Source organism: Heterodontus francisci, chromosome 36 (assembly GCF_036365525.1).
Source record: "Heterodontus francisci isolate sHetFra1 chromosome 36, sHetFra1.hap1, whole genome shotgun sequence".
Classification (NCBI taxonomy): Eukaryota; Metazoa; Chordata; class Chondrichthyes; order Heterodontiformes; family Heterodontidae; genus Heterodontus; species Heterodontus francisci.
This window is the reverse complement of record NC_090406.1, coordinates 13,488,272-13,515,996: the sequence shown is the minus strand read 5'-3', so window position 1 is coordinate 13,515,996 and position 27,725 is coordinate 13,488,272. Positions and strand designations below refer to the sequence as shown.

General features: G+C 43.6%; 1 protein-coding gene across 1 annotated transcript in view; it reads left to right on the top strand.

Moving 5' to 3' along the window:
- Nucleotides 1-7,229: 7,229 nt before the first annotated feature.
- LOC137351601 (ADAMTS-like protein 5) overlaps nt 7,230-27,725 on the top strand; it is a 109,265-nt gene continuing 88,769 nt past the window's right edge. The window contains exons 1-2 of the mRNA XM_068016191.1: nt 7,230-7,870; nt 8,267-8,339. Of these exons, the coding sequence (XP_067872292.1) occupies nt 7,839-7,870; nt 8,267-8,339 (105 nt within the window). The 5' untranslated portion in view covers nt 7,230-7,838. The remainder of the gene's footprint in view (nt 7,871-8,266; nt 8,340-27,725) is intronic.

Genomic DNA, 27,725 nt, shown 5'->3' with positions numbered 1-27,725 from the left:
TGGCTGGCTCATTGAAAGAGCTATCCAATTAGTTCCATTCTCCTCTCCTTCAAATATTCAAGAAAGGCGGAAGGACTTGCATCTATCACATCCTCCAAATCCAATGAAGTGCAGTCACTGTTGCCATGTAGACAATGGAGCAACAGAATGGCAGTTCATACATTCACCTTGCAATTCTCTGCATAATACTATAGGGAGGCTCTGATGAAGACCAACATCACCAATGAGAGGAGAAGGAAATCATTTCTGGATCATTTTCACACACGTCCTGTTGGCCAGCTTCAGAGTAACATATATTCGAAGTTAACAAATCTCAAGCTAGACTAAAGATTAAAATTTCTTCTCCTATGAAGTAATGGTCATGTGGAACCAGCAAAAGTAACTGATGCTATGTCAATCGGGTCATGCAAAAAAGAATGGTCTAAATACCTGGTTGAGAATCAGATCTGGTGGTTATAGGGAAAGGTTTAGACTGAAATAATTAAGCTCTCCAATGATGGACAATATGGTTCCTGTACTGCTGGGGATTGGTGGTCACAGTCTCTGATTAATTGGGATGAATAGTGGCAATATGGGAATGGGTAAAGAGTCTAGAATTTCACTTAAATATCTTTGAGAATCGGCAGGTATTTAAGCAGAAATATCCCCCAGAAAATCAAATGCGGTAGGTAGAATCTACGGTAGACTCAATTATGCAAGATGAACATACGGAGTGAGTATGTAGGTCTTTTCTTGAACCATGTTTTCTATTTTCTTAAGTTCCACAGTATTATTATGAACTCTATACATTGCTGATATTAATACAGTGAAACAAACTAACTTAATATCATCACTTGGCTGTCACCCAGAAGGTAATGTGAACTAACAAGCACTGGAAGGGAAGAGAAGTCATGTAATTGAAATGCTGAAGATGCACAACAGATCACCAAGATCAGGTTCTTTGATTACAGAGCCGCCAAATGACCAGCTATTGAATGGTTTAACCCTAAGCTACATTGTCAAAGGCTTCAGAACCCTCAATGCAAGTGTTACTTGTAATGTCTGATGACCTTCTGATCCAAGAAACTTGGAGAGGTAAATTAGGTTGGTCATTCTTTGAGGGCAGTAACAACCATGGCCCAGTCAGAAGGTTGGCATCCAAATAGTTTGTTTTGGAGGAACATCCTGTGGAACCAGTCTGAATAGCAGATGCCAATAAAATCTCTTTATTTTACTGGTACCTCCAATCATGTTGGACACATTCATCCAGAAACTGGCAGAAAATACACATATGTCAAAAGGAAGATGGAGAAAAAGAGAAAGACTAACACAGAGTCGAGAAAGAAAATTGCAGTACAACAAGAATTAAGAAACCCACTGAAAAAGGCTGGCTGAGAGCAAGTCTAGCTTACCCTTGTACTTGGAGTCACAATGGTATGCTGACTCAGGGCACCACTCAGAAGAGTTCAGAGGTCAGCAGTGTTTACAGACTTTGCTGTCACACTATTTACTTTGTGCTGATACAGCTGTCAAAGTGGTTGGAAAACCAAAAAAGAGGAGCGGGGGTAGGTGGGTGGAAGGGGGCTGAATTTTGGCATAGAAATTGGATCACTCTGCACCCGGTTTACAGGTGTAAAATGGGTGCCTAAAAGTCCATTATGGTGGGTGGCATGCACGTGTTCATTCTTCGTAATGGCTATTCCATAGGTCTCCAGGCCCATGGCTAAAATAGGCATTAGGCCTTATATTTGTACAAATAGGGAGCCTAAGGGCAGGGTGAGGCCCCCTTTCCAGAATTTGAATGTGACTGATCACAGTGTGCGCCGTGGGCACTATGGTCAGTTTTTTTCAAGTGTTATGCAGCCCAAGTAACGCTCCTTAAAGGGACAACTAGAGACTGTCACCCAGAAGGTAATGTGAACTATTTTTGCTTAGATTATTATGGAGCCAGGAAGAGCAGGTGTGCTTCCTCCCGCTACCATATTATATTGGCAAGCCGCTGCCAGTATCGGAGCAAACCCCCCTACCGATTACATGCACCCCAGCCCACCAAACTTTGCTCTGCCTCTGCAACCAGTGGCTGGGAGCACACATAGTGCCTGCCACTTACCGGTAGTAGGAAAATAAGGCTAGCAGACCAATTTTGAGTGGTCCTGCCTCCGGCCTCATTGGACACATGCACCATGTGCTGCATTGGAATCACGATGCATTGGAATCATGCTCCGTTTCTGGCACAATACAATTTCTTTCCCTCTGTGTTAGAACACCTGAGGCTAGAGAACAACGGGTAGTGTAGAGCTAAATCTCCACTGGATTCACTCCAAAATGAATTTGTTAGTGTACTGATTTCCTGAAAAAGGAAAACCTGTTTCCCAGAAAATGATATTTAGTTGCCAGAAGAGACATATTAGGAAAAGATTTCTATTATACAATTACTTGCATAATTTTATATGACTAAAGATTTCCAAAATAGAAATTATTTCACAATGATATCACTTTGGACGTGTTCTGCAAAAGGTTTCACTAAATGATTTATTTTTAGGTTTATTGAAACAAAATAGCCACAATAAAATTCCACGTTTCGCAACTTTCCCATGAATTTAGTCCTCACTTCCCTCACTTTTACTTCAACTTTCTCAGCCTCCTGTCTTCAAACATTAGCTTTGATGTTCCTTCCCTCTGCCTACGCTTCCTTCGCCTCTGCTCCCACCGCCCCCGCTCCCTCTGCCTCTGCTCCCTCCTCCCCTGCCACATTGCCTGCTTGCAGGGCAAGCAGACTGTTCTCATCATGGCTACCCCTTACCTAAATTTGATACAGGCCAAAGGGCACTGACTGCCACACAGTACTTGACTGAAAGAACCCATCTTTTTTATGAGTAGAAACAGCTTGTGCGAATGGGCTATCCTATCATGGAGGGTATAGGACTGCCCCTGAGCCTGTGCTCACCCAAGAATCACCTGTTTATTTTGCCAGCAACAGTCTCTGAATCACAATTAGACATACATACCATGGCTGATTCTTCCCGTCTCTTTGCCTGGGCCACTGATCATTCCCCCACTTTATTTCTTCCATTCTTTGGCAAACATGTCCAGGTCACATGCTCCTTAGGCTCTTCCATTGATACTCTGTATGGTTTAATTGTGGGAGGAAGTGCCAGGATCATTTAGAACTCTTACCTCTCCCTCACTTCCTGTCTCTCTGGGTGACACTTCAACTTATTAAACCTAAGGAAAATCTTTCTGTGAATGAAGGATCGACCAAGTGTAAAAAGGCATGAAGTGCAGCTGAATTTGCTGGGGATTCAGGGGCTGTTTCAGGGCCTCAGAGACTTTGAGTTGTCATAAACCATTCATTCTGTTTAATACAAACATACCATGACTGATAAATGAAGTTGATAATTCAGAAATGAAATGTCATTATTGAAATGAGAGAGAATTGAAAGGTCTGCCTTAACTATAGGATCAGCATGGGGCAGCATGGATTCTCCCCAAGTGTCTTGGCCAATATTTATCCCTCAACCAGCTTCACTGAGAAAGAACAGATTGTCTAGTCATATATCACATTCCTGTTTGTGTGAGCTTGCTGTGCACAAATTGTCTGCTATATTTCCTACATTACAACACTGACCACCCTTCAGAAGTACTTCATCGTCTGTAAAACACTTTAGGACATCCATAGGTTGTGAAAGGCACTATATAAATGCAAATCTTTTTTTAATTTTTTCTTTCATGGACGTAATTAAAATCATTTCAATCCATGGCAGAGTACGCTACAGTATTGTAGCAAATTAGTGTGTTGTAGAATGTTATCTCATTCTCTGAGTCAGTCTTGAGGAAGTTGTATTGTTTACATTCTATCCTTAAAAGCTGCAAAAATGCCACTGAATAGGTTGCATTATAGACATCAGTTAAAATGGTAGGATTTATGCAACATGTTCTGTAGAAAGGGATTGTGTGCAATTTGGGATTTTTAAAAATTCATTTGTGGGATGTGGGCATCGCTGGCTAGGCCAGCATTTATTACTCATCCCTAATTGCCCTTGAGAAGGTGGTGGTGAGCTGCCTTCTGGAACTGCTGCAGTCATTGGTGTGTAGGTACACCCACAGTGCTGTTAGGAAGGGAGTTCCAGGATTTTGATCCAGCGACAGTGAAGGAAAAGCAATATAGTTCTAAGTCAGTATGGTGTGCAGTTTGGAGGGGAACTTGCAGGTGGCAGTGTTCCTATGCATCAGCTGCCCTTGTCCTCCTGGGTGGTAGAGGTCACGGGTTTGGAAGGTGCTGTCAAAGGAGCCTTGGTGCATTGCTGCAGTGCATCTTGTAGATGGTACACACTGCTGTCACTGTGCGTCGGTGGTGAAGGGAGTGAATGTTGAGGGTGGTGGATGCGGTGCCAATCAAGTGGGCTGCTTTGTCCTGGATGGTGTTGAGCTTTTTGAGTGTTGTTGGAGCTGCACCCATCCAGGCAAGTGGAGAGTATTCCATCACACACCTGTCTTGTGCCTTGTAGATGGTGGACAGGCATTGGGGAGACAGGAGGTGAATTACTCACCACAGAATTCCTAGCCTCTGATCTGCTCTTGTAGCCACAACATTTACGTGGCTGGTCGAGTTCAGTTTCTGGTCAATGGTAACCCCCAGGATGATAGTGGGGGATTCAGCGACGGTAATGCCATTGAATGTCAAGGGGAGATGGTTAGATTCTCTCTTGTTGGAGATGGTCATTGCCTGGCACTTGTGTGGCACGAATGTTACTTGCCACTTATCAGCCCCAGCCTGGATGTTGTCCAGGTCTTGCTGCATATGGACATGGGCTGCTTCAGTATGAGGACTCGCGAATGCTGCTGAGCATTGTGCAATCATCAGCGAACATCCCCACTTCTGACCTTATGATGGATGGAATGTCATTGATGAAGCAGCTGAAGATGGTTGGGCCTAGGACACTACCCTGAGGAACTCCTGCAGTGCTGTCCTGGGACTGATATGATTGAACTTCAACAACCACAACCATCTTCCATTGTGCTAGATATGACTCCAACCAGTGGAGAGTTTTCCCCCTGATTCCCATTGACTCCAGAAAGTAAAATGTGTAAGCGACAAGAATGTGTCCACTTACCAGCAATCTGCTGTTGGAAAAGATTTGTTTTGATAACATGGTTATAGATAGAAAATGATTTGGTGAGAGACTGGCCGCTAAAAACAATGACGATGCTGATTTAATCCCCAGCAGGTCCTGAGTTAGTGAGCTCAGCTAGGGGCTGTTGATAGGGGTGTCACAGCTGATAACATAGTTAATAAGAGAAAAATTGGCCCCTTACCAGCTCTCCACTGACCCCTGCTGGAATGGTGTTTATGTGAATGTTTGTTACATGAGCAGAAAACCAGGGTTGACTGTAAAATCCTCCATACCTGCATACTCCCCCTTCCCTTTTCCCGTCATTGAACAGCCTGCCAACACCTACTACCTGAGCTCACCCATGAGGAACAGGCGCATGGTCAAATCACCAAGGGGCAACCAGCAACTGTGGAGCCACACTACAAGGAAGAGTTGGTTATCTCAAGGAAGGGAAGGAGAAGCCATTGGAAAGAAAATAGGGATTTCTAATTTCGAGGAATGAGTGGTCAGGTTCCTTTTTATATTTTGGAACTCAGGACACCAGACTAATTTAGGATTTCCAAACTCTGATTTTTAAATGCTTTGGGGAACAATTGAAAACTAATAAAGGAAGGAGAAAGAAGGTGGATGCAAATGAGATCAATCCAAAATATCTAAGGGAAATTGAACCCTTGGATGAATACTCACCTCTAATTGCCCCAGCGCAATCAATGCTGCTGATATATAACCTTTAACCTCCTGTACTATCAGGGAAATGGGGTCAATTAACTTGCAGCCCCCTTCCGCCTTTATCTTTCCTGTCCACCCAGTAAATGGGAACTACAGATGCGTCGCCCCTCAACCTGGTTCCCAAAAGTAATTGCTATGAGCAATAGGTCTATACGTCACTTGGCCCACCAGGGAGAGCCTTTACACCATAACATAAATCAGACAAGTGTTGTAGGATAAACTGCAAACATAACCAAATGTACATGCCACATAAACATTAACAGCAATTACCAGAATAATATTTATACAGCAGAGGTAACTTAGGACTGTGGGCTAGATGAAAACATGCCATAGAGCATCGCGGGCCATGTATAAAGTTTAAATCCATGCTCTCACTCATTTGCATATAATTCCTCAATTTACTAAGATGCATAAAAAATCTAAATGGGACTGAGATGCCTGGGCTTTGCAGACGAATGACCAGTGTTGGGGACTGCATGAGGCCCATGGATCAAAGTTCAAATGTTAATTTGCTATGCACATCACAAGCTCCTCATTTAGGCATCACCATTCTGTGACACACGGTTATGACTGCAGCTGCAAACCTCTACCACTGGATTGAGCTTCATAAGCTCCAGACCCTGCAGATCCCCATAACAATGCCTACATCATTGCCAATGCACTCTGAGGTAATTGGGTTTGTTCTGTGTTCCCATGGGCAACACAGAGAAGTTTCTCTAGCGTTTGTTTTCAGTTCGGATTGACAATCCAGTCTGGCACCCTCTTTCCTCAAATTACCTCTTCTAAACTACAACAATTTGCATTGATATAGCACTTTTAACATAATAAAATGTCCCAAGGCCAATGTAGGTCGGCAAGCAGAGAGATAATGGATGAATGGGACTTGGTGTGAGTAAGAACACAGGTAGTAGAATATAGGATGACCTCAAGTTTAAGGAGGGTAGAATGTGGGAGGCCAGCTGGAAGTGCATTGGACTAATCAAGTCTGGGGGTTAAGGATTTCAGCCGCACTTGAGCTGAGGTAGGGGCAGAGGCAGGTAATGTTGAGGAGGTGGAAATAAGCGATCTTAGTGATGGACAAATATGTGGTCGGAAGTTAATCCCAGGGTCAAATATGACACCAAGGTTGTGAACTGTCTGGTTCAGCCTCAAACATTTGCCAGGGAGAGGGATGGAATTGGTAGCTAGAGAACGGGTTTTATAGCGGGGACCGAAGGCACTGGTTTTGGTCTTCCAATATTTAACAAGAGAAAATTTCTGCTCATCCAGTACTTATATACACACACATATGGAGACATATAAACGATTACATCCGAAAGAGATGCTGTCCCTTTAAACAAAACACGCCCATTTCATGAATATGTATCTCAGTTCTCTGAGACGGGCTGTTGCTATTTAACAAGCACTGATACATACATGAGACACCCGGAAAAAAAAATCTCTTCACTTCTAGGGATTTTTAGCTGCAAGAAGTTTCAAAACTTTGCGCCACTCCTAAAGTTTTCAGCATCCAGACGGTCATCGATGCTTGGAATTTTCCACCTAAATGGATCCAGCAAGATCATCTACCTGTGTGTGTGTGTGGTTAGTTAAAAAGGTCAGCACAAGTGGTCAGTAAAACACGTGTTTGGATTTCAAAGGGAAAGAAATATTCTGAGAAGGATGAAACTTGGAGGAATAATATTCTTAATCATTAAGGAGCTGTAGTTAAATCTTTAGGAGAGCAACGAGTGATTGCTGGGGGAAAGTTATTAAATGACCACTTTAAATTACGCAAAGCTTCAACCCAGAAAGACACGACTGGATTCTGGTTGCACTTAATACGACTCAATATTACAAATTGATCGCCATCGACAGCACAGTGTCCATCGGGAGCAGCGGGACAGTCGGAAGTCCTTGAGACATTTGCAAGTTTGGGAATTGTCAATGTTGCGGGCAATCGATTTTGAAGATTTGGCTGAGAATGAAGCTACGAGATGACAGTGCCAGATAAGTTCTCACACTGAGATCATACGGATGGGATCAAGCATGCTCCGTCTGCGTTCCTGGTATGTTCACTTTGTTTAAGTATTCTATCCTGCTACCAGCAGAATCGTGTCCTATCATTGATACTGAATATATTGTCAGCGTTAACCCTTTGAAGCTTTAAAAACAGTGCATGTGTCCTTTCATACGTCTTTTTATTAAAGAAATACTTCCCTGGACCATCGGGTGCTGGCTGGTACTTCTGAATATCTAAGTGTTTGAATAATCCAGTTAATTTCATGACTGATACTGAGGAGATGCCTGCAAAAATTTGTTATGGTTGTAATTTGATGGAGAATGCAACTTAATATGGGCAGTGAAAGTTGGCTACTGGGAGGGGGAATTGTGAGGACTTTCTCTTCATTTGCCTTCTTAATGTGTGTGTCTCCCCCATCACCCCCTCCCCCCACTTTGTTCAGGAGATGGTACTGCTGGAAATCTTGGCTGCTGGCTGGGATGGTGCTGGGATTTGGAGCCCTCTGCAGCACTCAGGTGAGTCACAGTGCAAACTGAATCAGTGCCAGGTAATTATACACTTGCAAACAGCACGCATGCACAGACAACAAAGTCAACAAAATGCATCTGATCATTCACCAGTAATTAATGTGTGACTGTTAATTTATGATTTTGCTTTCCATTTCCTCTTTCTCTTGTTTTGTTGCTGGTCTTTGAAGGGAAACTGTTAATGGGATTACATGGAGTCTACTAATGGTTTAATTGGCTACCATTTTCAGTGACGGGGGTTTGTCAACTCTAATGGTTCCTTAATTCTGAATATGTGTTTATATTGTTTGGGAAGGGGGAGAGATTCCTAAATGGTACATTTGTATAGAGAATGTGTAGTCACTGACACAAAAGGCTTTTTAGACATCAACACCTTGCATTAATATAGCTGTGCATCCTTTCAAAATATCAGATATATTTCTATCTGTATTGCCTGGTGTTATGGGTGGAGACAGATACCCAACCATCGGCTGATACTATATTGGAGGCAGACCAGTATTAATTGGACATTCCCTCCAGCTACACATTCACCCCTTGAGTTTGAATTTATTTCTATATTAAACAGGTACTTACATGTGTTACTGTAGTTCCCATCACAAATAGTCCTTGATTATCATAGTACAATATCCCATTGAAATAAAGATTTGCATCAATATAGCATTTTTCACAACCATCAGATGTCTCAAAGCACTTTTCAGCCAGCGAAGTACTTTTGAAGTGTAATCACTGCTGTAATGTGGGAAACATGGCAACCAATTTGTGCACAGCAAGCTCCCACAAATTTGATAATCACCGGATAATCTGCTTTTATAATGTTGATTGAGGGATGAATATTGGCCAGGACACTGGGGATAACTCCTCTGCTCTTCTTCGAAATAGTGTCATGGGATCTTTTGCATCCACTCAAGCAGGCAGATGGAGCCTCGGTTTAACGTCTCATCAGCAGTGCAGCAGTCGCTCATTACAGCACTGGGAGTGTCAGCCTTGATTTTTGTGTTCAAGCACAGGAGTGGGACTTGAACCCAGAACCTTATGATTCAGTGGTGAGAGTGCTGCCAACTGAGCCACAGCTGAAAATTGTCAAGCGAGCTCACACAATGAATTACTTGTGGAGTGCAGCAAATGATGAATGTTGTGATGTAGCAAAACACTCTGACCAGCCACCATATTGGCAGAGGAACTCCTGGGAAGGTCGATGAATGAGTGGCCAATCTGCACAGAGAGATGATCTCAACCAAAACTAAAGGGTTCTATTTCAGCTACTTCAAGTTTCTGGTAATTGAATCCCAAACGGACTGATTGGGATAATTCAGTTTATAATTAAGTGTCCATTTCATTTTTTCCCAGTTTGTTCCCCTTTTCTTGCCTCTTTCCTCTGCATCACTGGAGTGACTGTTCGTCAAGGGTCAATAAGCTGTTTAAACCTTGGAAGAGCCTCATAGATTAGCTTAATCCTGTTCTCAACTGGCAACCACACTTACCAGCGGGTGGGAGGAGGAGAGGGGCTAGTCACTGGATAATAATCAGGACACATTTTCCACTGCCAGGCACAGGGGAACTGAGGAAAACTGTCATACCCTGACTACCCTGGCCGAGATCAGTTAACAGAGCAGGATGGCAATCAAAGATGGCACCTACTGTATGGTCTCTATGGCTTAACAACTCAACCAAACTAATGGGGAAGCTGATATTGCCGAGTTCCTTCTAAATACAATCTTTCAAATGATCAGTTGAATTGTAACATTTTGATTCAAATGAGTAACTCTTCTCAAATTACTCCACAATGCCTTCAGACATTTAGGTCCCAAGATCTGCAATTCTGTCTTTAAAGCTCACTGTCTCTCTCTCTCTCTCTCTCCTCTTTTAAGATGCCTGCTTAAAACCTATCTCTTTGACCAAGTGATTTGGTCATCTGTCCTAATGTCTCCTTCTTTGACTTGGTGTCAGTTTTTGTCTCATTAAGTTTTTGTGAAGTGCCTTGGGACATTATTATCGTGTTAAACGCGCTATATAAATGCAAGCTGCTATTGTTGTTTGACAGCTTGTCAGTGAGAAACAGTCCTTGTTGACAGTCAGTTGTCAACCATGGTGTAAGCTCTGGCTTGTGTCAAAGCTGATTATTAATTACACTGATAAATATACACTGAATTGCTAATTGTCAATGAAGTTCTGATCTTCATTCAGAGTGCTTCACTGAGCCTGGTCAATAGGGAGCTGGGGGGGTGCGGGTATTGTGCAGTATTTATAATTGCTTTTATGTTGCACTGAGATCCATGCGAGGACTGTCGGCTCCTGACCCGTGAGTCCCGTGCAGCTGGCTGCAATCTGAAGGTAAGGTCATCTGTGTGAGACCTGTGTGTAGGAATACGAGTCCAACTACAATACATAAGCAACTTTTGTTTGGTTTTAACAGAAGTGATATTCCTTTCGGTGACCTTGTTTTCTTTCATCCTGACGTGTCACATCAATCAACCATTAACAATCACAGCCACATAATAAAAGGCTCAGAACATGTCAACAACTTCTATCCCTGCCGTGGAAAAGAAGGGATCAGTCCAAAGCTAGAAATAAGTCTGGGGCTTTGGATTCTCCATGCCTGACAGTTTTACCTTGACAATGTGCTATTGGTGACACCCATTTGCAGTTCTCCCATCTCTAGGGTATATTACAGGGTAAAAGATCCCAGCTACCCCACTTCCTTGATGACTTATTGGGCCCGATTTTAACTTTGTATAAGTGAGTTTTGAGTGAGTTAAAATCTCACCTATCAAGTCTATCCAGTGAGTAACTGAGCCACATTCATCAGGAAAGTCCCAGGTTTGATTCTCAATGAGCTAGCTGATCACAACCAGAAGGCAGTAAGGGGGGTCTCCAGAGTTGGCTGTGCCCCTGAATTAGCGAGGAGAAAATCCTCCAGTGTTCCCACCCCCAATCTCTGTCTAGCAACCCCTGCTGGAAGTGTACATATCTGGACATCAAATTAAAGACCAGGCTCAGCTTTGTCACCGCGTAGAGTAAAATTGCCTTCTGACAATGACACGGTCAAGGCTTAATCATGAATAATGCCCTTTGTGTGAGGCACTGTGACCCAAAGATAAAATTACCCCAGGTTCTCTTCTCATAACTCAGACCCCTGACACAAGGGATTGGCCTGATGGCTTTTCTGTGCGTTTTCACCATTCAAGTGTTTTTTTTAACCTGTTGGAAAATGATCAGATGGAAGGCGTGAACAGCATGTTTTCACAGGTAGACTCCTGTAGCCTCTACTTATACACGTATGAGGATCAACACTTTCAAAGCAAATAGCTGAGGGGTAATTTCCTGCATCGTGCCCAAACTGTTTGGATCAGACAGTGTGCGTGAATGTCTTGGAGTGACTATGTTAACTTGTCCCTTTTTTTAAACATTTTTTAACATTTGCCTATGCCCTAAGCTCTGGAATACTCACCTCTCTGCCTCTCTACCTTGCTTTCCTCCTTTAAGACACTCCTTAAAACCTGCCTCTTTTCTGACCAAGATCTCCTTTTGGGGCTCAGTGTCATGTTTTGTTTTATAATGCTCCTGTGAAGCGCCTTGGGACTTTTTATTATGTTAAAGGCGCTGTATAAATACAAGCTGATATTGTTGTATCGACTAATTCCTATAAGATTTTAATAGTTTGCATTGCTTTGGGTAGAGGCAAACAGCCAGTTCACAGTGTGATGGTTGAGTGTTTATGTAAAGAGGCTGCTGTAGCCACAATGCAATAAATAGCTGAAGCCCATTGAAAGATGAGTTGGCCAATAGCTGGGAACATGCTATCTCACAACAAATCCCATGAATTTCTGTGTTTGCCCAATGTAGTGTGCCTGCCACCATGAGTACCACAGTGTTGCATGAAAGAATCCACAGGCATTGAAAGTGATAGTTTTGGAATAATAACAAGTCACTCACCTTCCCCACAGCCTTGTCATTTATTCAGATCACACAGCTATGTAACTTAAGGTATATTCTATACATTATGATTACACCACATGGTTTACTGCGAGCTCTCCCAGAATGTGTCATTTTTGACGTTACTTTCAGATGGCAATTTGTCTTCTCTATTCAATACTGTGTTGTGGGAGCTGAAGTTTGAGCCCACACAATGGAATGTCGATGTGTGTAACGCTTTCCTTTTTTGGAATTGGCTCCTAAGTGTAAGGTGGTGAGTTTTTACTGTCAATTCCATGTTGGTGTAAACGTCTGTGGTGAAACCACTGCCTTAGGTTTGCCATTGGCTTGGTGAGTAAGTGTACTGTGATACTCAGCCATACTGAGCACGAAAGTTCTTGGGTTGGTCTCCAGTTTGTGCTGAGTTAGCCCGACTTAGCCAGGGTAGCGTTTGGGATGCATTAATCAGGTTGCATGTTCCTAAACTATGGAGTGGGGGTGGGGGTGAAGGAACATCTCACTACCCTGTAACAGTTGTTGCAAAGTTCATGTTGAACATATAGGATGACAACATCAAGCTTGGGAGTGATGCTTTCCAGAGCAACACAGCCTGCCAGCATTCGCTATCGAAGTTTATACAAGAAAGACTGCATAAAAATTGAAAGAGAGAAACAAGTTGTTTGGCCCAACGAGTTGTTGGTGTTTACCCTTCACACGAGCAGTAGTCTTAATCATTTGTGCCTTCCCTATTCCCAAATTCTTTGATTTCTCCCTTTCTTTCAACCACTTACCTCACCTTTTCTTAAGCATTGGTGTGGTCTCTGCTTCAACCCTTCCAACGGCAGTTGTGCATTGCAAAGCTTCACAACCTCCGGTGCCAAAATGTTTTTCATGCTCTCTGTCTTAAATCTTCTACATTTAACCTTACATTTTTACCTACTTGGTCAGGGAGTTCTGTGCCAGTGGAACTGTACTATTAATAATTACTTGCCTCCCCCTCTTTACCATCTCCTTTAAAGGTGCTTCACCCTATTTTTGCCTCCAAAAGATTGATTGCCCATCCAAACCGACAACAAGTGGCATATTTATAAACAATTGCCATTTTTGAGGGGCAATGGTGAGTATTCAAATGCAGTAGGTTCCTGGAAAAAGCTCAAGGTAAATCACCCACCCCCGAAATTAAACCAAAAAAGGCTACAACAGATGAGAAGCTTCTGTAGTGAGTTTTCTTTTTGTTGAATTTTCCACTATTCAATGTTAGCACTGGGAAATGGAAAGCTTGCCATTTCTGAAACCCAGTGACAGCATCAAGTGCTCCCAGGGCAGGTATAGAGGACAGTTAAATCCAAAATTAAGCTCCCTCTAACTCAGTTCCAACACATGTCTTTTGAAATATCTCAATATGTGAAAGTGCCCCTTCAAATAGTGTGATTTCAAAAAGAGCCAACTGGAATTATTTTTTTAAATGACTCCATAGTTGAGTGAAAAATAGCAAGCAGAGTGCAGTCATGGGTCATAAAGTAAAACATCAAGAGAGTCTATGTAGCAATAACCCTTCAGTTAGATAAACACTGAGGTTCATATTGGCTCATCCCAAGGGAATTATTCCCCAGTTCTATTGTTAAATATTGCCATTGAGCAGTTAGTGCCAGAGATCTATTACAATAAACTAAACCCTTGATTCATTTCCTTTAGTTTCAAGTTCATTATATAATGAGCTGATTTGTTAGAATGATGCTTGTTTGATGCTTGAAGGGGGGTAAATTCAAAACTAATCTGCAGAAACAATATTTCTGTGAGCAAGTGGTTAATCTATGGAGCTGGGTCCCCAGGAAGATGGAAGCAGCTAGTATTAATTCATTCAAATGCCAATTAGAGAGATTTCTTTCATAAAGTAATATTTTGGGACAGAGTATGAGTAACCCGAGACATGACATGGTAAGTGCAACATGTTTGGAAGGTAACTTTGGACCTATGGTTCCCAAAGACTTCCTTGCCTCATGTCTGGGTCTGTTATAGACAAATTGATTGCTATAATTAATCAACAAGTCCATTATCACGTTTTGCGACTACCAGAATGGTGGAAGGTGAACGAGATGGACCCTGCCTCTCCAGCCTCTTCTAACCCTACTCCCAGACCCCTATCCAATCTCCTCTAACCACAATCCATTATCTCTCCAACCTCCTCCAGCCACACTCCAGTATCTCTCCAACCTCCTCCAGCTACACACCACTATCTCTCCAACCTCCTCCAGCCACACTCCAGTATCTCTCCAACCTCCTCCAGCCACACTCCACTATCTCTCCAACCTCCTCCAGCCACACTCCACTATCTCTCCAACCTGTTCCAGCCACACTGCGCTCTCGCTCCAACCTCCTTCAGCCACACTCTACTCCACTTCTCCAACCTCTTCCAGCCCCTGTTCCTATCTCCCCTGAAACCTCTTCCGGCCACTTCCATCCTTGAACTCTGATCTGCTACATGTTCTGCAATCTATTGGTAGAAAATCCTTTGGTTACCATGTGCTTACTCTCTGGAACTCTAGTGCTAAATCTCTCTGTCTTAAGATATCCCTTACCTATTTTCAAAAACCTTTCTAAAACCCATCTCTTCACTTTGGCCACATTGCAGCCTCCCATAATTTCCCACCCATTCTAACACATCTGACGCCAACTCCTCAGTACATTTTACTGCATTAAAGGTTCTGAACAATAAATGCTATGATAGGTAATCATGTTCAGATAGCTGGTGCTGCCAAGCAAACTGATCGTTCCATGAAGAAGTTCCAATATCGAATTTATACTTTTGGTTCAGAGAGCCATAGAAACCAAAGAGTGAGGTTTTGCCACGGAGTCAGGAAAGAAGGTTTATTTTCAGGTCAGAAACCCGCCTCCAGTGCAAAACTGATTAAAGTCAGAATTTTCATGTGGGAGAGTCCTTAACATATGGAGACAGGTTTCCTGTCCACTTAGAGCCCGTGGGAGCAGGAATGGAGGCCGGGGGTGGGGGGGGACGCATGGAGTATCACGACGGGTGGCGGGCGGTGGGGGTTAGCGGCTGGGTGAAGGGCCCATCGCCTCCACATCGCCCAGTGATCTTCCCAGAGATGGAATAGGCCCACGACAGCCTTGCTGTCCAGAGGCCAATTGAAGCTCTTAAGTAGCCTATAAAGGGCCTCTTCCTGCCACCACTGTGATATTACCAGCAACGGGGGAGGCCTTGTAAAACGAGGCGCCCTCCCTGCGTGTTTTGGGGGGGGGGGGTCCCTCCTCCTTGGGCAATTTGTGGCCGATGGAGGACCCTCACTGGGAACAACTTTACCCCCGGGCACCCATCCCCCAGGACTGAATGACCACCCCCCGCACTCCACCCTCAACCCCCCACTTGCTGGGGCGATCTCGCCTCAACTACCCCTGTTTCAGGGTTCTAGCACTGGGCCTCATTCCGAGGCTTCTGTAATACCAGCAGTTGCCACCACTCCCTCTGATTGGCCAGCAGTCCTTGTAGGCGGGATCCAAGGGACGGGGATCCCACCTCCTAAAACTTTGAATCAAAATGACCAAAAGATCACTCCGGGGGATGGGGCAGGGCATGAAAAGGCGGAGGCGGGGTTTCCCCGCCTTTTCAGCCCAGCGCCAGGAGCCGCACCTCCTGCACAATATACAGCCGTAAGTGTGGGACTCAATTAGACTCCCACGGCAGCCATCACTGAGGCTGCTGGTTGTCCTAAGGGAGGGATCTGCTTATTGGGCCAAAGACTTCCACAGCACCAAAGATGACACAGGAGAGCAAGAGGCCTGACACCCAGGGCAGGGCTGCCTCTCGGTTCATTGATGCTGAACTGGATCCAATGCTGGAGGCCATGAGAGAGTGGAGGGAAGTCCTCTTCCTAGAGGGTGGCAGGAGGAGGTCACCTCATCATGTGGCAGGGACACCTTTCTGTTCAGTGTCATCTCCCTCCACCTCCTCTTCCTCCTCCTCTCACCTGCTGCTCCTCCCACAATGAGCTTTCTCCTTCCAGGGCCTCAACGTCCTCAAGGTCCACACCTCTCTGGAGGGTCATGTTATGAAGAGCACAGCAGACCAGCACAATGACTGACACCCTTGAGGGAGGAAGGAACCTCCCGACTGGTCCAGGCACTGGAATTGCATCTTCAGAAGCCCAATGGCCTGCTCAATGGTTCTCCTAGTGAGCAGATGGCATTGGTTGTATCTCCTCTGTGCCTCTGTCCGACATGCCCACAGATGGGTCAGTAGCCAAGTCTGCGAGATATCCCTTGCCCCCTAGGATTCATCCATGCACTTTGGGAGTTGGAGTGAAGCTCTAAAGTAGCTTGGACTGTCAGAGGATGAAGGAGTCAAGGCAGCTTCCAGGAAAGCGAGCGCACACATGGAGGAAGCTCTTGTTGTGGTTGCAGACCAGTTGGACGTTGAGGGAGTGGAAGCCCTTCCTGTTGATGGATCTGAGTGGTCATTCGCTGGGTGCCTTGATGGCCACATGGGTGCCACCGATGATGCTCTGCACCTGGGGGAATCTTGTTACAGGGTTGAAACCCAATGCCCTCTGTTACTACAAGGCCATGTCTTTGGTGAAATGAATGTGCTATCCAGCTCTGGTAAGAGGGCATCAGTGACCTGCGAAAGGCACTGGTGTGCAGCTGCTAACGAGATGGCACGAAGCTGATCCTTGGAAGGAGCCAAAAGCAAAGAATTTCAAGGCCACAGTGACTTTGGCAGCCATTGACAGGGCATGGTGAAAGTGCTGTGAGGTGTGAGGTCTTTGACGACATGGGCACAAATCTCTGTGACCATTTGCCTGGAGAGTCACAGTTGCCTGCAGCACTGGATCTTGGTCATCTACGGATAGCTCGGTCTTTGGCGCTAGTTCCTGTGTTGAGGGTATGGCCTCCATTGTCTTCTTGCCCTTCCTTTCTCTCCATGCCTCTGTGGAGGGTGTTGCCCCTCATCATGTCTGGGCCCAAAATCTGACAGTCATGCCCCCCAGTGCCAGCTGTAGCCTTCCTTTTGGACCGATGGCCATTCTATTTTGAATGTCAGCCTTGTCCCCTGCTCTCCTGCCTTGCAACAGGGGGAGTGACAATCCCTTTCAATGTCTGAGCACTGACTACCCACTCTTCCTGCCAACTGCACACCACCAAGAGCACCTCCTTGCCAAGCGCCATGTTCCCCTTTGCCCTGCTGACCCTTTTATGCGGCCAGGGTGCTGCCCTGGGACAGCCTTGACTGGCTACCCACTCTGTTCCCACCTCCCGAAGCTGATTAGAAACTGACAGCACCTGAAACCCGTGCATGCCTTTAAATATTCCACCTTCCCCCTCCAACAAGCTCTTAACGAGCTTTTTAATTAAGTAAGTTGGCTTCATTTGGGAGGAGAGCAGGATTCCTGTCCCGGCTTCCCCCTGCCCTGATTAACATTCCTGGCACTGGGAATGGCATCCTATAAGTGACAGGCCGGCCGGCGCTGGTATTTTTCAGGCTCCCCACCTCTGTTCCTGACTTCGGGGGGTTCCAACAGTTCAACCCCAGGATTCAGAACCCTGTATTCATTCTCGTGTTCTCTTTTGCTCTTTGTGATGCAAGATCACTGCTGGTTTCTATAGAGGCTGAAAACATTAGCTGGCTATTGAATCAAAGTGCTAATCATGCATGGTTTCTGTGAAAGTTTTGAAAGTTAAGTCTATGTTGTATTACTTAATCAATTACTATAGTAACGTGCAGCATTGGCAGAATGGCCATAATCTAATAATAACAAACTCAATTGTGCATGTTTACTGAAGTTTAAGCACACTCAGGCTCAAGTTAGTGTTCGACTTCAGTGTGTGCCAGTACAAACAGCGATGTGATTAATATATTGATATGTTTCAGTACCATTCTAGTCCCTATATTTAAAGAGACTGTGCTCTATTGATACTTGGTGAGTGTTTAAAGGGATATGACCCCCTTTTTATGGGAATGCTTTCTATGAGGGAAGTAGAGAAGAATTTATTTTTTTACTCAGCGAGTTGTTGTGATCTGCATTTTTTTTTAAAATTCGCACGTGGGATTTGGGCGCCGCTGGCTAGGCCAGCATTTATTGCCCATCCCTATTTGCCCTTGAACTAGGCCATTTTAGAGGGCTGTTAAGAGTCAACCACATTGCTGTGGGGCTGGAGTCACACATGGGCCAGACCAGGTAAGGACAGCAGATTTCCTTCTCTAAAGGACATTAGTGAACCAGATGGGTTTTGACAATAATCGACAATGGTTTCATGGTCACCATTAGACTAGCTTTTTAAATTCCATATTTTTATTAATTGAATTCAAATTTCATCATCTGCCATGGTGGGATTCAAACCCATGTCCCCAGAGCATTAGACTGGGCCTCTGGATTACTCGTCCAGTGACATTACCACTACGCCACTGCCTCCTCCGCTGCCTGAAAGCATGGTGGAAGCAGATTCACGAACATCTTTCAAAAGGGAATTGGATAAATACTTGAAAATGCAAAAAATAACAGTTATGAGGAAAGAGAAGGGGAGTGCGAGTAATTGGATAGTTCTTTCACAGGCTGAATGGGCTGAATAGCCTCCCTCTGTGCTGCACGATTACATGATTCTACATGAAGGACATATCTCGTTCTATCCCAAAATCTCTGTTTTTAATGAGCTCCAAAGGAGAATTGAGAGTAATGTTATATGGAGGATAATGAGCTCCTTCCATCATCTAAAATAGGTCGGTATCCTGTGAGGTCCTGTGTCAGAGCCAGAAATCGTGTGTGGTCCTCCGTCACTGAACACTAACCCACAGTATCAAAAGAATCAACCTTGATCAAAGCATGGGCAAGCTCCGTGTGATCTAAATCATATCAGATGCCTCGTGAAAGGATTCAGCACAATAGTCTAATCTAAGGTTAAAATAATGAATATAGTACCCAGGCTTTGCTCTTATAATTTATAGGCCAGTGTGATTCCCTTTGATTAGATTTCTGCCTTGTAATCCAATCAGCCAGTGTCTTCCAGTGGAATTGGTTGCTTTCTGCTGGTGTCCTCAATAGAATTCTGTCCACCGGAAGCAGTGGCACATAGCATCACTCAAATACCTCATGAATTTGTTTATTGGGACCCATATTAACCTTCAGCAGACACTTCATTGGTGGTGGGCAGGGGAATCACACAGCCTTGCCTGGTGTCCTGGGTGTGCAGCCCCAGCCATTTTAAGGGTCTGGTTTCATGCACTCGGGATTGGCTGCATTTCTCAATGTGCACAACAAAGCGATGGCAGGTGGACTGGGAGCAGGGATGAGGTGGTGAGTTCAGCGCTGCAAATTTCGGAGCACCACCACCCCATTCCTGCCTAGCAGTGAAAATGAGCTGCCTTGTGCTCTTGACTGATCACCAAGAAAGTGTAGCCAGTACCAGTTTCCAGAAGGCGTTTTGTAAATGCTACTATGGCTTTTGCTTTAATAATCTTCCTTATGTTTTGTTAAAGTTACAAATACTATTGTAAATCCACTTGCACCTCACAGCATTGAAATCAAGAATCATCGCACCATTTCTTACTCTATCTCATTCTTCACCAAAGCTGAGGGAAGAGCAGTTCCGAAGAAGGGTCACTGACCCGAAACGTTAACTCTGCTTCTCTTTCCACAGATGCTGCCAGACCTGCTGAGTGAATCCAGCATTTCTTGTTTTTGTTTCAGATTTCCAGCATCCGCAGTATTTTGCTTTTATATTACTGAGGGAATCCTTAGCTCTTTCAGTGTTTTGCTTCATCCTGTAATGTATGGATTTCTAAAACTCAAGCTTGGTGTCACCTAAGCACTACTTATTGCTTTACCTCATCTTCTGTCCTACTCTTTTCAATCTTGGTGTTGTTCTGTACTGTGCCGTTGGTCTTGGATCGATACTAAGTTTCCCAGTAATTTTTTAAAAAGAGCGTAACTGTGTCTGCTGTGTGATGTGCCATTGCTTTCAGTGGACATGGTCCCTGACGAGATCCATCCACTCCCATAACATGTCATTCAGAGAATCCCTTCATTAAAGATTGCCTTCACAACAAGTTCATTTAAAATTTACGGGCTTTGGATTTAATTGAAACTATCCCCTCCTCCAGCCATGGTTTTCTTTAATGCTTTATTTCAAACAATCACACTTGGGTAATTTGGGATTTCAGACATGATTTCCTTTGATAGTCATTTACATATTTCAACTGGAGATTGAACTCTGCAACTGTGCATTGTGTTCACGAATGCCCCTGGGCTCCTGCCAATCAACTCGCTATGAACCAGGGATGAGGAGAAGAGAGCAGCAAGCAACTGACAGACTTCAAGTTGCAGCACAGGGTCCCTATGAGAAACTGTCACCACGGGGAAAACAAATGCATTCAAATTGAAATCTTTTAATATTAAGATGCACTCTCACCATCTCTGCATTGTTTAACCGAAATCGAGAGGGTGATAATGAATGATAATGCTGTGTCTGTTTTTCTGCTCAACCTTTCATTATATTGTTAAACATCGAGTGACTGGGAGGGGCTGTTGAGCTCCATCATGTGAGGGAACTTAATTAGCATGCGCAGTTAAAATGGCATAATCACTGAAATATTCAGGTTTAATGAATGCATCTCCATTGACGTTACATACTCCCACATGCTGTCAGGTTCAGTGAGTTCTCCAACACAGCTGCTGCAATGATATCAAGAACCCATTGTTCCTTTTTAAATCATAAATAGGTAGGGAAAAAACTATTGATATTAATCCTGATTCTTTTTTAATCTATTAGTTGTTTTTATCCACTCCTAATATTAAAGGCCTTGCAGTTTTAACAAGTTTTATGAACCCACATTCTAAACCTCTTGGAACATGAGTATAAACTCCTAATTTATAGATCCAGTGGTCATTGCTCCCCTACACTTCCCTTTCGTGCGATTTCATGCTCCAAACACATTGTTCGACAGGTTATTCCTCCTCTTTGCATCTTCGCAGTTTTGAAACTGAGGCTCAACATAGCCTTCTACTCTCACTCATTCTTTCCCAGGGTCTCAAATTTGGAATTCCTTACCTCCCTCAGTTAACCCTGCCCGCTCTCCCACAACACTGCTGCATTCTACTGGCATTTAAAACCCAAGGTTAATGTCCTCTCATTACTTGATTTACATTGTTGTCTCCTATTCAACCTTCAGTGATGTCCCACCATTCACCTAGTTTTCTCAATTTTAAAAGACAACTAACACTTCAACAATCATTCAAGAAACACTACAAGCCCCCAGCTGTAAATACAATTTTTTTTGTCATCTTGTTTTATATGAGGGAGGATTACAGGCAAATATTGATGTTATATTTAGCGGGGCTAAAGAGAGACGAGTCAAAGAGACTTAGCAGTTGACAGGAAAAGAGACAGAAGTGCAAGGGGAGTGCCAACTGTGTAACAGCCCGACAACCAATTGTATCTGCAGCGCCTGTGGAAGAGTCTGTCACTCTAGAATTGGCCTTTATAGCCACTCCAGGCGCTGCTCCACAAACCACTGACCACCTCCAGGCTCTTATCCATTGTCTCTAGAGACAAGGAGGCCAAAGAAGAAGATTGCATTCTCAGTACATTGTAGCTGTCTTGGCTGATTGGAATTGTGTGGCTCACCATCCTATTTTTTAAAATACTAAACTCATTTCTGCTGCAAACACAGAGTACGTTTTGCTAATGACAGCAGGTGACGTTTTAAGGAGTTCCCTGATAAGCAGGGATACAGAGGGTTGTTAGTGTGGGTTAGGTGCCAAAAATAAAACCAAAAAAATATGTTTGGCTCAGAGACTGGCAGCAGATTGCAGTCAGGCGTATTCATCGTTCCCATATTTATTTTAATCAGGATAATAACATCTCACAAAGCAAAAACGGACATGAAGCAAGCTGACTTCACCGAGGCTAATTTTGTTTTTTTAAACAGTGCCTTGTGGAGTGGAGAGTTAAAAATTAATTTATTTAAAACCAGCCAAATCAACTGGAGTAAATCAGTTTATAATTATAATCTTGATTTAAATTTGCTAATACAATCCATTGAAAATGAGACACCAAATTAACTTACTTTAATGTTAGCACTTGTTAAGGTAAATTACAGCTAAACAGGGAAGAAAATTATGCTTTTGAATTGCCGCTGGGTAGGAAGAAAAAATTAGTCTGAAAGATGCACAAATTTATTTACTGCATGAACCTCACCACATATATGATTACTTATACCATGCCTCCTAAGTGTACTGTCCAGGACTGGTACAGTGCCATGTAGTTCTGTACTTTTTATGTTAATTCACAGGATGTGGTTGTTGCTGGCAAGCCTAATATTTATTCTGATGCTTTGTTCAACACAATATGATTATACTATTGATATTTAGTTGTTGAAAGATTGTTTGCATTTTGCTCTGTAGAATTGTTTTAAAAAGTTATTTGCAGATGTGGAGAATTATGTCAGTATCTGCATTTCATAGTCCCAAATGAATGCTGGAAACCATGACTTTTGAACATACATGTGACCTTGTTATAATACAGTTCAGTGCTACTGCCTGAGAACTACCTTATATGCTTACCACATGTTATATACATATGGCAATGATAGCCATATAAGGAGACACCTGTCAGAACCAGCAAAGTGGGCTCATTCATTTGTTTGTGGGGGTGATAGGAGGTAATTTTATTGAGCTATGATCGTCACGACTGACCATATGGGACAACCCAGTGGGAATGTGGGAGGGTTTGTCATAATGAGGGGTTCGCGGTGATGGTTTGTAATGACGAAGTTCTACTGCCTATTGCACTTCCGCCTTCTCTTCACTGTACAAAGTAATTGGCAGCAATTTTGCAAAACTGCCAGAAGCGACAAATTAAATTGCGCGTTGATTTTGAGCGCTATATAATTTCCTGTTGTAGTGCTTATCCAAGGAATGAAGTCTGGGGCAATCAAGCTGAAAATAACAAAATGGTATAAACACAGGGAATGAGGGAAGGAAAAGAACAGAAATAAAGACAGTGGCCGGGATTTTGTGGTAGAAAGAAATGGTGGAACTATCAGTGTTCACTGTTATTTAGGAGTAAATCAGAAAGCAACTTCTGGCGTCTGCACATGCGCAGTTAAATGCGGAAATTGGGATGTCACTGTCCGAGTTGCCTGCTCTTCCCCAAGCTTCGCTTCACTGGTATCTTGCTGAGAAACTCAACATTCAAATACATGAAGGGTGTGAATTTGTAATACTTACATGACAGATACCTACTAAACACGCTAGAAAAGGTTAGGACTTGTCCATTCAAGTATAAGTGAATTTTTAACAGTGCGACAATTCATAATTACTGAAAATTAACTTTTACAAGTGGGGAGGTTCATTCCTTCAGATTCTAATTGTTGTTGGAGATAATTAATTTTTTCACTGTTCTTTCTGTCTCTTTTTATCTCTCTCTTTTTATCTCTCTCTCTTATTTCCATCTTTTTTCCCTCTCTTTATTTTGCTTTATGCACATGATTTGGCATCGAATTTACTATTCCAACTTACACTTCCTGGTTTAGACTCTACCTATCTCATTACGATTCTTCAGTCTGATTGGTTAAGGAAATATACAGCTGCCTGTTCATACAGGTTCCAGATCTCCTGTAGAGAGCGCAGCACCAAAATAGTTTTTTAATCACCGCAAGTTCCAGTGCAAAAGCCAACAGAAGTGCTGGGCTGGATGTTAAGAGCCTGCTGCCAATTTCGGTAGCGAGCTCAAAAAATGGCAGCCCTAATGCGCGGGGCACAAACCAAAGAGCCGCTGCAATCTCCTGCACGGTGGCTCATTTCAATACCTGGGGTGGCCCCGCCCCCCCCAATCTCATGGAGGGGGGCGTGCTGTCCGTCCCCAGTAATGGTGTCAGCTACCTATGCACAGGCACTGACGACATTTTTAAAGGGCAGCCAGTCCTGCCGCCCAATTTAAATTTTTAAAGCAGTATCCCCCCAAAATTTATCAAAAAAATTTCTAATGCCCCTTTCCCACCCCACCAATAACAATTAGACTAACTATTTGCCCATCCCCTCCCAAAACACTTAGCTTTTAAATCTGACCTTCCCCCCCCCCCACAGAATGCACAAAGTTTAAAGTTCACGCCTTCCCATCATCCCCTACACCCATTATTTTTATTTGACCCCGTTCCCCCCCACCCTCCACACTGAAAATCTTAACTCCTTCCCCCTCCCCACCAGTGCCATGCCAGCTTTCCCCGGACGGGGAATTGAAGGTGCAGGAGTGCCAGCTGCCACGCCGAAGATCATGTTGGGCCCAGAAATTTAAGGTAAGTTAAATTTATGCATGACATTAATTTAAATATTTAAATCCAGGTCCCATCGCCCAGCAGCAGGGGGCCACCCTCCCAGCATTGGCCTCCGTGGCAGACCACTGCCGGCACCATCTTCTGCACCCTAACCCCACCCTTCCTCCCACCCAGCCACGCAGCCCGACATCGCGGGCTTGGTAAATCCAGCCTGCTATGGCCTCCGACACCGGAAACCAGAGGAATGTATGATGGCAATAAGACAGCTTTTGGGCCAACCATCAAGAAGGTCGACCCTATGAAGTCTAAATCAGGGGAAACGATCACTGACCAATGCAAGCAAATGAACTGCTGGGTGGAGCACTACTTAGAACTGTACTCCAGAGAAAATGTTGTCACTGAGACTGCCCTCAATGCAGCCCAGTCTCTGCTAGTCATGGATGAGCTGGATGAACAACAACAAAGAACAAAGAAAATTACAGCACAGGAACAGGCCCTTCGGCCCTCCAAGCCTGCGCCGATCCAGATCCTCTATCTAAACATGTCGCCTATTTTCTAAGGGTCTGTATCTCTTTGCTTCCTGCCCATTCATGTATCTGTCTAGATACATCTTAAAAGACGCTATCGTGCCCGCGTCTACCACCTCCGCTGGCAACGCGTTCCAGGCACCCACCACCCTCTGCGTAAAGAACTTTCCACGCATATCCCCCCTAAACTTTTCCCCTCTCACTTTGAACTCGTGACCCCTAGTAATTGAATGAGCAGCCAACAAAATCAGAACTCAGTGATGCCATTGATTCTCTAGGCAGTGGAAAAGCCCCTGGAAAGGACGGCATTACCCCTGAAATAATCAAGTGTGCCAAGCCTGCAATCATCTCTGCACTCCATGAACTGCTTTGCCTGTGCTGGGATGAGGGAGCAATACCACAGGACAATGCGTGATGCCAATATCATCACCCTCTATAAGAACAAAGGTGACTGCAGTGACTGCAACAACTACTGTGGAATCTCCCCGTTATTCTTTGTCCACTAACTGAGAAAAGAATAACTTAAATTTGTACAGTGCTCTTCATTTTCCGGAAGATATCTCAGTGCACGTTACAGTAAGGAAGAAAGGGATACGGTGAAAACCCAGCATGGAGAAATAGGGGGGAGAAGGAACGTTTTGGGTGGGGAACACACAGCATGGTTGAAGAAGTTTTAAGGAGGCTTCTAAAAATGGGGAGGAAGGTGCCAGGCAAGGGGGACGAGTAGGCAATTCAGGAGGGGAGAAACATAGTGTCTGAATGACTGCCTGGCAATGGTGGAATGGAGGGAGCCAGGGTTAGAAGAGTGAAGGTTGTGAGTTGAGACGTAAGGCATGAGGAGAACTCCAAGGTAAATGGGAGAAAAGCCATGGCAAGATTTGAAAAAAAGGATCAGAATTTTCAAATCGACACTGTGGCATGGAAAACAGCCAACAGTAAAATGCACAGAAATACATAGAAGTTACAACACAGAAACAGGTTATTCGGCCTAATCAGTCTGTGTCAGCATTTACCTTCCTTATAACATTTTCCCACTCAATTTCCATATCCCTTTACCATTCCCCCCCTCTTTTTTTTTTGAACTACCTATCCCTTACAATCATAGTTTCTGTTTCAACCACTAACCCTGGAAGTGTTTTCCACAGCCTCACAACTCTCTGTGTAAAGAAATTTCTCCTGCTCTAAATGTTATATTTGATCTGGTATCCATGGCCCCTTGTTCCCATTCCCTCAACCACCAGAAACAATCTGCTTCTATCTATATTATCCCATCCTTGCATAATTTTGGACACTTCTATCATATTGCCGTGAAATTTGCATTGTTTCAACCAAAGAAGGCCCAATCTTTCATCTTTCTTCATACTTGTATTTCTTTATACCCCAGGCGGAATCCTAATTAATCTATTGTTAACACTCTAAAGCCCAAGACTGCACAATACTCTAACTGAGGTCTTATTAAGGTTTTATATAGGCCCATCATTACCTTTTGGCCTTTATATACTATACTTCTTGGGATAAAACCTAGAATTCCACTTGCTTTTTTCTATGGTTTATCAAGGTGCTAGCTTTAATGTCCGATGAACCTGTACCCCCAAATCCCTCTGCTTTTCCATAACACTGAGAGTACTTCCATTCGCAGTATGTAGAGTCATAGAATTATATAGCACAGAGACAGGCCCTTCAGCCCACCATGTCTGTGCTGGCCATCAAGCACCTAACTATTCTAATCCCATTTTCCAGCACTTGGCTCGTAGCCTTGTATGCTTTGGCATTTCAAGTGCTCATCTAAATACTTCTTAAATGTTTAAATGTAAATGGAGAGAATATTCTGAACTTTATAACATAAAGAGGAAACACTTGTGATTACAGCTTCCAGCTATCTCCTTTCACTGCTTGTAAGAACAATGTGAGGCATTGAATTACGAGTATTACGAAAAAGACATCTTTTCTACCATGTATTGATGCTAATACACTAATTAAGCATACCAGAAACATTATTAATACAGGTTTCTAGACAAACAATGGATTGATGACTGAAAATGATGAAGTCACTGGCATACAGGACAAAACCACAGTAATAAGATTTCATTGAAAAACCACACAAGCACCCAGGCATGTTTTTCTTTGCACCAGCTCCCTGACACACCAGTGTAGCCACATCACTGGGTTATATAATAGATGTTTTAAAGCAAATTTAATACTAGAAAGCAACAGTCATATCAAACATGCGATCAGTACTAAATTCCAGTATTGTTACGTGTTCCAGAAACTTGTTCCCAAATCTTCCAGCAAAAAACATATTTTGCTTTCTCACAACACAATGCCCCTGTTGTTCCCTTGTAAAAGATATGATTATAAGCCCAAAGTGAGCTTTGTACAACAGGCTAAATAACACAAAGTCATTTAAATGGCTCTTAATTCTCATCCCTAACTTGGATTTAATGGAGAATAGTCCCAACCAAAACACTGACTAACGTGTATTGTATTGGTTACATGGAATTCTCATTGTAATATCATCCTCGGGAACCACCATTCATCTCCTGTTAACTCAGAGGGGCTTCTGTGCTACAATATTTGATCTATCCAGTAGTTCAAATCATGCAATTGGAATAAAGCAGCATAATTCAAATCTAAATTATCCAGCATTTC